The following is a 12,430-nucleotide window of genomic DNA, read 5'->3' as shown; positions in this document are numbered from 1 at the left end:
CCATAGGGCATCCCGAGCCATATCTGATGTCAGCCAAAGGATGAGCCCCTATTCCTATTTGCTGGCAGGGAGAAATTCCCACACTCTGGTTGATCACTCCTCCTTCCTCCGTGCTGAACATAGAACAGCGGAAGGTATGTAAGGAGAAGCCCCAGTCAGAGAACCAGACGATCCTGTGTCTTGGGCCGGTGATGCAAAGGTGGGCTTTTCAAAGTTGCTCTGTTGCAAATAGCAGAGTAACCAGCTTCATTTCTGGAGCTAAGAAAGCCTGCCTAGCTGAGGCTAAGTCAGACGCGAGGTCCAAGTTCTCGTTTTAGAATGAATCGGTCGCGGCTAAGATTTTTAGCCGAAAAGAGGCTCAGGAGAGGTGGGTAGATTTCCCGGTCAGGGTAAGCCTTTCGAAGCAGGCGCCCTGCACCTATTTTAGCCCAGATTTCACCCCCAGTGCCCCAGTAAGTGTGTATATTTTATGTATCTTTGAATTTCACTGTGTGTATGCGGGTTTACATTAATAAACCTTATTTTATTACACTACTGTGTTTTGCTTAGTGAATGATACCTGTAGCATTTTTTAAAGGTCCTGGTCTCCTGTCACAGGTCCATTTCAGGATTTTAGGAGGCCCCCTTAGTGCCCCAGCATAAGAACTCCAAGCAGCTCATGCCTGAGAGAAAACACTGGCTTAGCTTTTCATGAGTAACCATAGGAGAAACAGGTGCCTGTTGCTTCCATTTCCTTCCCGCCTGGGAAAATGCATTAGGATGTCTGGTCCACAAATTCTGCAAAGACTTGTTAAATGATGCTTGAAGGAGGAATAAATGAATGATTGGCATATATGCTCTTAAACTTGCTACCCGGTTAGTTATGAGGTGGGGTGAGGCACGACCCAGGACTACTACATTTACTGATGTTGCAGCCAATGTTATTGCAACCCCTGACATGTACCCACAGGTGACATAGCATGATAGTCCAGCCCACTTCTTGCATGCTGCTGATTCAAAACAATGTCTGTTTCTCCCACTTGTGCTTTGCGTATGTCCCACTACAGCATATCATCGGTTGCCATATCATTAGCTATATCTTGAATAAACAAGAGAACTAAGTTTACTGATAATTTTTGAGGCGACTCAGTTTTATTGTTATTTGGTTTACCCAAAAAGAATTAGAGATATTAAGAAAGTTTTGATCATTTTGTAAGCTACATTTGTTAATTTATTTCTGATTGTTTTAAAAAAAAATTATTATTTAAGATTTTTTCATGCTTTGTGATGTTATTTTACAATTTTCCTATTTTTTATTTAATCCATCATTTACAAAAACAATTCTAAAACCAAAACATCGATTTTTGCCAAAAAATTAAAAAAAATTAGAACTAAAATCCCATCCAAAGCCGAAACAAAACAGAATTTTTTTTTTAGAAGTCAGTCAAAGTGACCACCCTTAATAAATTATATCAATTGCGAGCATGTATTGAGGGAACCCACCATTTTACCAAATTTAGTTTCTCTTTAGAAGCCAGGTCTAACATGGTATAACATCCTTACGTACTGTAAAAAAATAAATTAAAACTTCTCTGTGGTGACTTTGTGATTAATGGTCAGAAAGCATCTTACTTTCACTAGTATGTCTGTTCCAGAATAGCCTGTTAATTGTAATTTTGTTGATTTCATTTTTGACTTTGTTTTTGGTCTCTTTTTTTATGTAAAATGTTAACCTTGTCTTCGGTGTCCAGTTTCAAAGGAATGAGTGTTATATTGTGTGTCATTGGTAGTACAAAATCCCTACATGAGCAGCTGCACTAGTTTCCAGCAAATCTGCCTAAAATTCCTTAGACAGATTGTGTTCATTTGCATGCATTTTATTTTTTAAATCTGAAACGTATACTGTAGAAATTTGCAAAATGATTGTTTTTGCAACATTTATGACAAACCTTTGCAAAGGCTGCACATTGTTTAGGGAAATCCTGCCACCCACACATCACACTATCCTCTATACAGGATTTGTGCAATGCTTTTTTGGTAGCCACGTCTTTATTCAGTGAAACTTCCCAAGTATACAAGTGTGTAAATAATGTATGCGTCTCTAATAATATATACAATACATTTCTATGTGCCACCCATCAATATTTTTTTTTTACACTACGGTAACAAATATTACAGTCACTTGTAACTATACTGCACTTGCAGAAATAAAGGCTACAAGAGTTGTATCTTTGCTTGGTCTATGCGCTAGCATGTCTATGGAAAGTATAGGCTATGTATGTCATTCAATAGGAATTAGAATTTTAGAGGAGTTTTTCTTTACACATAAGGGAAATTAAGGGAATAAGTGAGAAAGGGCCTTGGCCTTTGGAATTTCATCCTGTGGAGAGTTTTCCGCTTGATAAAAGCAAAGTTGGAGAAGGGGGATAGTTTTGTCTATTCTATGTATCCATCCAGTTGCCAAATCCCACAGTACTAATGTGAACACCACTGTGTAATTCTGTGATATTACAGAAGAAAACGAGTCACTTTGTATTTGCAATGATGTGTGGTTACAATGTTTTTATTTATGTGAAATACCACACACAGTAGAACACAAGTATTATAATGTATACAGTACATCTCTATCTGCCCACTATGATTAAAATATAAAAATATAAAAACAGCAGAAACCTCCTGTATTACAAAGAGTCACTGTGCATAGCATTTGCAATGCTTTTTTTTGTAGCCATGTCATTGTTGAGTGATACTTCCCTAGTAAATAAATGTGTAAATAAGGTACAGTATATGTCTCTGATGATGTAGAGTATATCTCTATGCGCCCATTATAATTAAAATAAATACATATAAAAACAGCAGAAACCCCTGTATATCTAAATTCTGTAAAATAATTGTGATTAATAAACAAAATTAAAAAATGTAAGTTCAGTATGTGTATGCGGGGTCTATGGAATGCATATGCAAGTCTTTTAATGTAGGAACATGTGTATTCTATGGAATGAATATGCAGGTATTTTAAGGGAGGCTCATGTGTGGTCTATGGAACGCATATGCATGTCATTTGGGAATGACTGTTCCATTGTACAGTTTTATAGTACAGCAATTCATGTAAACTTGCGTACATTTATATTTACCTTGATTAGACACCTTGAATATTTGGTGACAGTCACAATTGTTGATGCAAGGTGTGTGCTTTACGTAGATGTTAAAGTCGATTATGTAGTTGGGATGTAGGTTCATCTAATTTCTGGAGTTGATTTGTTAGTACTGGTAATGGTATTGGGGCAAACATTACGGTTAGAGAAGGTACTCGGTTGGAGGCAGACTGGAGGGACCGGTTTGGGAAAAGTGTATTATTCAATCTCTTGGTGCAGACCAATCTCTTCCTCCTTTGAAAGTTGCAGTCGTTGAACATATCCATCCACGATGTGTGCAGTGCCAGCACCTTCCCCCCTTGTTGGGACATGGAGGTGTTCTAATAAAGCAATCATTCATGCTTAAGTTGTGTCCAGAATTCCTCCATCCATTTTTGGTGTTTCTTTGTAGAATTTGATCTTATCAACGATAAAGTTATAGATATCTGATAGAGTTGCACTCTTATCTGTGCCAACTTGAATGCCGCAATATATCATATAGGCATATTGCAAGCTGGTCTTACGTGTGGCATGGAGTAAGCGCTTTGTCCCATGCCATGCCCAGGCAAAAGATGAGAAAAAGATTCCTGTAAAAGCTTAGTGTTTTTTTTTAATAAGGTGTGAAACTACAACAATAGATACTGTATGTACAGTACTGTGTAACATTATGAGACAAAGATACGTGTCCATTTTATCTTCCCCTCAGACACCTGCACTCACTGCATTGTAGTATTCAGAGTATCATAAGCAAAGATATTCAGTGCGCCATATCCAGGCACACACTGAACTGCAACAACACAATAATAATTACGTCTGACCACAAACAAGGTCTGTGTGGCAAAGTTGCAGCTCAGTGCACACTTTTTGAGGGCAATTTCATATAAATCATGCTTTATCTGTATGAATGCAAAAAGGAAAAATTTGTGGGAGGAAAGGGGACAGTGTTTATTGACAGAAGGAGTAGATTTATGGAAGGGACCATGTGGTAAAGTGCAAAGTGTGCAAAGGCCAGAGTGGGTAGTCTGAGTGTGTTTATGAATAGAGATGAGAATCTTTAGCCAGGGAGTCAATCAAGTAGGAAAAATGGAGTCAATAAAAGGGACAGACTCAATTTTGCGCCTCACTTTTAATGGCTTACACTACTTACATCTCAGCCCAAATTTCTCGCTATACACCATCCAGACTCTTGCGTTCTGCTCAATGATGTCTTCTCTCTATCCCTTTTGTGTCTAAAACCCTCTCCCGCCTTAAACCTTTCTCACTGACTATCCCACACCTCGGGAATGCCCTTCCCCTCAATATCCAACTTGCTCCTTCCCTATCCACCTTTTAGACCCATCTCAAAACACACCTGCTTAAGGAAGCATACTGTATGAGAAACTCTGTGGCTGATACTTTACACATCATACATAAACAATGGCCCCTAGACGACGCACTTACCAGAACGACTTGCCACTTAAAGGTTCATAAAAACTTTATATCATTACCCAACGAACTACTCAACTTTTCATGATGAAACACAGAAAATAATTATAGAAAAATCTAAAAGACACGAATTTAAATCCCTAATTTAGGATTTCCCTGTCATAGAGTTTACACATAGTACAAGTCATTCATTGCTTTGATGTGAGACATTCAGCCACTTATACATTTTAAAATTAATTGGATAAGTAATAATTGGTTTTCCTGATCCGTTCCCCAATCATATTAAAACGTAATATCTTTTGTGTGTCTCAGATATGTTTGATTTGTTTTCTAGCAAACCCATTTACTGTACGTTACATTCAAACAAAAAGAAATCTGTTCTTATGTTTATTAGGATTATTCAGAATTATTTTGTTTAAAGTTTCTAATGAATGTGCAATTAAATAGGAAACATTGGTGCCAATCCTTAGCATGAAAATAGAAGTTTATTGAACAGACAGAAAAACCGATTATGTTTCACTAAAAACAAATAGACATTGCCTTTTACTATTGTAATTAGACATACTGTAGATACAATAACTTAATTCAACATTTTTCACTTACTCAAATATTACAAATTCAAGCAAAACCAATTGATAATTTATCATTTAAAATAGTAAAGAAAAGAGAGCAATACCAAGGTTTGAAAATCATTCAGTGATTCTATCAGAAGAATGCAGGAATTCCCAGACAGAAGATCTTGTATATTAATGTCTTCACATTGAGAGCTCAATAACAAAAAATTCCAGTTCTGTTTGTTACACCACCTGTTATAATAATATCAATGGTACCAAACAGAGAAACCCGGTTTTTGTAGTTGTACTAGATTCATGTTTCAAAATGTAATGCTCAAAATATACATTTGTCTTATAGTAAACAGAGTACTTTTGCTTTACCCTAGATGTGCAATCATTCATTTAAGGTGATTGTGGGGGGTTTGTTGAGAACTGGAACCTATAGAAGCCGTTAACATGAAGGTATTCTATTATTTAGCAAATTGCATTTTAGCAGGACTGTCCATGTCCTGAGCCATGTTTTCCTTGGGAAACACTGCCAGTGCTACATCTGCTCTTGTGGTGGTGTCCACTTCCACCGTAGTGTGATGCTCCAGTACTTGAGTGAAGCACAGCTGTAAAGAAACAAGCAACGTGTTAGGGATGAAACATTTTAAAGGAAGTATTGACTAAGTATGATTTAACCCTGAAATCTGAGCTAATATTTAACATGCATTTTAGTATCAATATATTGAAGTGCTCTGCCCTTCTTTTTCTTCCCATATGCAATTGCTAGGCATTTATGTGAAGAAAAAGGAAGGAAGGGGATGTACAGTACAAACTTATTAGTGCAAGGTGTTTCTTTTGTTTTCCTTTTTACTCAATCAAGTCTGAGTTATTGTAATTTTCCCTGGCATGCAGATCTGTATCAGTTGTATATATCTGGATTAACTAGTTCTGTATATTTGTTTCAATAGCATGTCCTTAATTTGTTGATGCAGTTCCAAAGAGCTTGAAGAAAGAGTCAATAACTGGAAATGTTAGTGGAAATAATAGTATGTAGGAAATAAAATCTTCATGTCCAGCTTAACATTTGTTCCAGGACAGGAGTATAATAAAAGACAAAGAAGTTCAAATCTTGAGATGGTAAAAAAAAAAATGATTTAAGATAACTAGGCATCTTCCAGCAAAGTGGTTCCACTAGCAGGTATTCTTTTAATATCTATGATAATTTAGTTCTTTCTTGGTTTCAGTTTTAAAGTTTGGAATAGACTACAAACACAAAAATGAATCACGCATTTACTTACAGATGCTAACAGAACCTTCTCCACCCAGCCTGAAATGAAGATAGAACATTTGTTAAAGTTAGTTTACAATGTCAATGTCACATTTCTACACATATTACTGTATTATTTATACCATGTATATTCACTTCCTTCAATGCATGAAATCTTGTGTACATTTTACGTTATGACGTTTATGTGACTATAATAATATATTTATTCTATAATTATTCAAATAAAAGATGTTTCTACAACGTCTTATTTCTGTATATTTCTGTTTGAAAATTCCAATAAAACTTAAGTTGAAAAAAAAAGACGTTTCTATATTGACAATGTGTCTACATGCTGCATAATCGTCACTCACCTGGACTCCTCTCCCTCCAGCAGTTTCCTGTAGGTGGTGATCTCAATATCCAGAGCCAGCTTCACATTCATCAGCTCCTGGTATTCACGCAGCTGGCGAGCCATGTCCTGCTTAGCTTTCTGCAGAGCATCCTCTAGCTCAGTCAGTTTACACTTGGCATCTCTGACGGCCATCTCCCCACGTTCCTCTGCCTCAGATATGGCACCTTCTAGTCTAGCGCGCTGGTAAAGCACAAAGTAAATAAAAGATATTTCTTACACTATACATTAATAAATGTAACATTGTGACAGGATTTAAACTATTTGAGATTGTTAACTAATGGACAAACAACCACATCCTCTTATAATACTTCCATTCTTCAGTTTAGAATGAGTAAATATGTACTGTAATATATACTTACAGTTAATGCTAACCTGTATATTAAGGAAGTTATCATTGTTTGTTAATCTAGTAAGAATACATATTACACATGTATTAATTTTACCTGATCTTTCACACTCTCTATTTCTCCCTTAAGTCTCTGAATCAGACGGTTGAGCTCAGCAATCTCCTGTTTAGTGTTGCGCAGATTATCCCCATAACTGCCTGCAGTGGAACGCAGCTCCTCGTACTGAAGAGAAAAAATCATGTGAGAGTAGAGTGAAGCTTTGGTGTGAAGCATCTAATTGTATCTAAACCAAATAGCATGATGATCCTTAAATTTATTCAATTAAGGAGGACTCAAGAGTTTATGAACAAAATACAGTATAACAATCAGTATATTGTGGAGATAATATTTCAGTAGAGTACTATATAGCATGTGTATGTTATATATACAGGAAATCTTAGATTGGGACTGTTTGAATCTCTTTTCAATAGACTCACCCTGGATTGGTATGTGGCCTCTGCTTCAGCTCTGCTCCTGTTAGCCACGTCCTCATATTGAGATCTGACCTCAGCAATGATGCCGTCCAGATCCAGGTCTCGGCTGTTATCCATGGAAACAAGGACTGATGTATCTGAGATCTGAGACTGAAGCTGAGATATTTCCTGTAAAGTAGAGAAAACAGTGATATAAGTGCTGATGAAGTACAGGTACCGTATGAAAAGGACCCTTCATTTGGAAAGATAATTTTTCAAACACATTGTTCTTCTGTCATTTGTTCACAAAATTTGTACAAGACCTGTAATATACAGAAATAAATATTGTAGCTATTAGAAATTAAGTTCTAATTCTTATACAGAAAGGCAAGTATCAATTTCAAAGTATTTGGTGTAAAATCATTATTTCATATTTTAGGAAAATGGTACTAGGTCTGTTTTTCAACAAACTAAAGAATAAGAAAATTAAGGAGGTCCATATTCATACCGCATCAAACAGAGTGCGCAGGAAGTTAATCTCATCAGACAGGGAGTCCGCCCTTGCTTGTAATTCAGCTTTGCTCATGAAAGCAGCATCAACTTCCTACAGGGAAGATACAAATAGATACAGTAAGTATATTCAGTCAATTGTAGGCCATATAATAAAATGCTTCTGAAATGAAAGCAGCATTTCTTTCAAATTCCTATTTGTGTTTTTTTAACCAATTAGTTCTGAAGTTTTAGATAATACCGTATTATTTCCCCTCTCTATATGCCCTTATTAAAGATTTTTTTTAATGTATTAAACTTCCTTGGGTTGCTATAGCAACCATTTAGGAAGCCACACAACTTCCTCTTTTGAAATAGGCAGCCATATTGTATGCCCTGGGAGCTGGGGCTTCACCGATCGATCACAGGAGAATGGATCAATCGCCAGCTTAGATAATGTCAATGTAAGTAACTGCTGCATGTATTAAAACAAAACAAACAAAAACAGGCAACAGGACATGCTACTTTAATGATTTGAAATAATTATTTTACTTATCCAAAGTTATATTTTGACAATTTTTACGAAAAAAGACTACATTTTGTATAGTTAATCACTTGACACTTACCCTCTTAAGCCCAACAAATTCATTCTCTGCAGCTGTGCGTCGGTTGACTTCCTCTTCATATCTGTTGGTTAAGAACGTTTTATTAAGTAGTGTGATTGTAGGTTATTATATGGTTTTGATGGTATTTTGCAATGTTTAGACAACCAATATGTCTCCTAATTTACATACGTTCTTCTGAATTCTTCTACTGCTTCCTCCATATTCCTCCTTTCTGCATCCAGACGCGCTCTTTCACATCCCAGATTCTCCAGCTGTCTCCTGAGACTGCTAATGTAGGCCTCAAAGAGAGGTTCAATTTGAGATCTAGCAGTTCTTTGGTCTTGTAAAAGAGACCACTTTGTCTCCAGCATTTTATTCTGTTGCTCCAAGAATCGCACCTAGGAAACATAACATTTTTATATAAATAAACTATTGTGATAATAGTTTTATATGTTTGCAATTCCTAAGTTTCTTGTATGAAATAATGAGCATTTTGAAATTGTCAATTCTTGCCAATGATACCCTGTTCATAAAATAAATACATTTAAATAAAACCAATGAAATATAATGAAAAATCCTTTATAAAGTACTGTATGACAAATTAAAATGTTCATCCTAATTTTGTAAGATTGTCTCTTTCCCTTCACTGTAAAGAGATCTGAAACTGTAGTTGCATTTTAAAGAAATATGGAGTGATTTTGTATGTCCATTGGAAATGTTGATACCAATTTTAAATTGTTAGCAAATTTATGAAAAATTGTATGTGGCACAACAATATACAGTATGCTGTATATATATATACAGCATATATTGTTGTGCCACATGCATATATATATATGTATGTATGTATGTATGTATGTATGTGTGTATGTATGTATGTATGTATGTATATATATATACATGTAGAGGTATCAGTACCGTGTTAGCCGAGCTTCAATAATCAAAAAATAAATAGATGATACCGTTCTGTGGCTAACGAAATGCCGGCATCGCCGGAAGAAGAGATCAGTGTATCTCGAAAGCTCGCACAAATAAAAGCATTTCGTTAGCCACAGAACGTTATCATCTATTTATTTTTTGATTATTGTATATATATATATATATATATATATATATATATATATATATATATTAAGCAGTTGCATATAAAGTACATTATTATAACACAGTGCAACAAACATAAATGTTTACAACAGGAAAGAGAATCTCTGTCACAGAGAGCTTACAATCTAAGTAATATTTCAACATTATAGTGTCAACAATTTAAAGGTGTTAGAATAAAAATATATTTTCTATGCCATGTTTATTTGGTGATCGTTTTCCATAACTTGGATGCAGGTTATGTCAAGCCAGGACATGACATAGCCCCTTTTCCAATAGATACTGTAGGATGTTGAGTATGTTTACCTTACCTTGTCAATGAAGGAGGCAAACTGATTATTGAGACCCTTGATTTGGTCCTTCTCATCTGTCCTCATTCTCTGGATGTTTGGATCAATTTCCAAATTGAGTGGGGACAGGAGACTTTGGTTCACAGTAACATTGGTGATGCCTGCAGAGCAAGATGATCCCCCAAATCCATAGCCAGATCCACCTAAACTATGCCCACTACCATATCCTCCATATCCATGTCCACTTCCCACTGGTCGACAACTTCCAACTGACATCTTATGTCCACCTGATCCATGACTATAGACACTTTTGCTTCCAAAACAAGGTAGCGCTTTGTGACCCATTGATACTTTCTTTGAAGTGAATGAGCTCAAACTGTGTTTGCTGAAAGATGATAAACAAGCTGAGGATGAGCTGAAATTCTTGTGCCCAGAGCCAGAGCTGCCATGTGTGGATTGATGAGATTGGTGAGACATGTTGCTTCTGCAAGAATCGTAAGGACAATGCAGTATTGGAGCTGACTGTGGAGTGCAACTTTAGTAAGTCCCTCTGAGTTCCTAGCAGAGATTTACCCCTTTTATACTCACATCGATATGTGTTGGGCTACTTTGAAGTAAATAAATTGGCTCATACAGTACCATCCCAAAAGCTCTGTATGCAAAACAGAGTGAGGCTTCAGGGGCTCTGCCTGTTGTAAAACAGTTTTCTGTGACATTAACAATGTCTTGACTAACTTTGCCACCACTGCTTGTGATCTTTTTTTTTTCACTTACTTTAATTACTCTTTAATTACTTTCATTGATCTTGTGCAGCATTTCTTTTTGAAGACTAATCAGACATGCTCCTAAGTTCATCTGTGAAAGTGTCTGCATGACTTCTACAAGACATTTTGGATCAAAGAGGCATGAGTGGTGCTGTAGAAATTGCACTCTTTAGTTCGTGTTAAACGTTTTGTTATTCTGAATGTCACTGCAGGTCTAATTGTAATGTGAGATGACATATACATCTCATTTTGTTTATTTTTTCCTCTTGTTATTTTGTCTTGTCATTGTTGAGCTTGACATTTAGTTCTCTTGCTCTGCCCCAAATCTTTTTTAATAAGGCATCACGATGATCACTTTTAGCGCTAGATGCAATGAGTATTTAATCACCAATGATGTCGACACCTTCAATATTTCCAAAGCTTTCATATTTCTTTCTTTGAAAAATGTCATTTGCTGATTTTATTTCAAATGGTAGCCCATGAAATTTGTACCTGACCAACAGTATGTTGAAAGTACTGTCCATTCAGATGGATGTCTAAAACCATTATAATTTGTAACCCTTTTAATACTGTTAAGATACTGTACACATTATCAGAGACATATACATTATTTATACACGTTTATACTATATTTTATTGTAGTGGGCACATAGAGATATACTGTATACATTATTATACTTTAATACAATGCAAACATTGCAAATTCAAAGTGAATTTTTTTTTCTGTAATACTGTATGGCAGAATTCAGTGTTCACATTAGTGCTGTGGCTTTGGCTACACTATCACTGGCTATTATCAAAGCCGTCTCCCTTCTATCACTTTGCTTCTATGAAGCGGGAAACTCTTCCCTGGGAATTGTCCTGTGGCCAAAGACAAGGAACCTTCTCACTAATGTGCTGTCTTTGCCGTGGGTGTAGAGTAACTCATCCTCAACCCTCTACCCATCCCCTCTGCAGTTCTCCTTTTTATTGAATGATAAGCACAGGGGCCTATTCAGGTAGTGTGACGGTGAGGGGTTAACCAGGCCATTAATAAAGGTATTATGCCCGGTTGGTTACCTCTGAGCCCATGTCAGGTTTTAGAGTGTCAGCTCTTCAACCTGTATATTGTGCCTGCAATGAATGTACTTGTTTGACAATCAATAATTTATGTGTGTTTTACCTTTCCAGGAGTGCTAACCAGTGGAGATTCAGAAGCTGAGTTTCAATGGGGGGTTTTGCGGTAAATGTGTTGTCAGATTTTGTCTAAGTAGCCAGGGTCTAGAGTTGCTGGTCGCCCCAAAAATGTATCCGGGAATCAGGTCAGATTCCCGGGGACATATAGACACATCACCCTGGCCAAAATCTTCCCTTGAAAACAGTTACGCGACTCACCGCCTTGTTTCCCTGCTTCAGCACAGACCAGAAATGTAAATGAGGGCATAGGGATTTGTGTATTCCGGATACAGTCAAGGTTCCCTAAGTTAGTGAGGGTCCCCCATTATATGCCCAGGTACCCCAGAATCAGTATAGAGGTTCTCGGGGGTTACTCCAACTGTATATGAGGTTGCGAGAGGTTTTATGAAACCCAAGTCCAAATCTCAGTAAAGGACAGAGATACAGCCCTGAGAATGTGCCTACAGC

At 36.6% G+C, this 12,430-nt stretch overlaps 1 protein-coding gene across 1 annotated transcript; it reads right to left on the bottom strand.

Annotated features, from left to right (window-relative positions):
- Window positions 1–4,914: 4,914 nt before the first annotated feature.
- Window positions 4,915–10,606, bottom strand: LOC142490076 (keratin, type II cytoskeletal cochleal-like). The gene is made up of 9 exons (XM_075591869.1): window positions 10,065–10,606; window positions 8,842–9,050; window positions 8,674–8,734; window positions 8,067–8,162; window positions 7,583–7,747; window positions 7,203–7,328; window positions 6,719–6,939; window positions 6,379–6,407; window positions 4,915–5,706 (listed from the first exon to the last, which is right to left on the bottom strand). Exons 1-9 carry the CDS (start codon window positions 10,518–10,520, stop codon window positions 5,582–5,584), a joined length of 1,488 nt encoding a protein of 495 aa, XP_075447984.1. The 5' UTR covers window positions 10,521–10,606; the 3' UTR covers window positions 4,915–5,581.
- Between the last annotated feature and the right edge of the window lie 1,824 nt (window positions 10,607–12,430).

The sequence above is a fragment of the Ascaphus truei genome, chromosome 3, assembly GCF_040206685.1.
Source record: "Ascaphus truei isolate aAscTru1 chromosome 3, aAscTru1.hap1, whole genome shotgun sequence".
Classification (NCBI taxonomy): Eukaryota; Metazoa; Chordata; class Amphibia; order Anura; family Ascaphidae; genus Ascaphus; species Ascaphus truei.
Note: the sequence above shows the minus strand (reverse complement) of the source record. Positions and strands in the feature narration are given on the sequence as shown.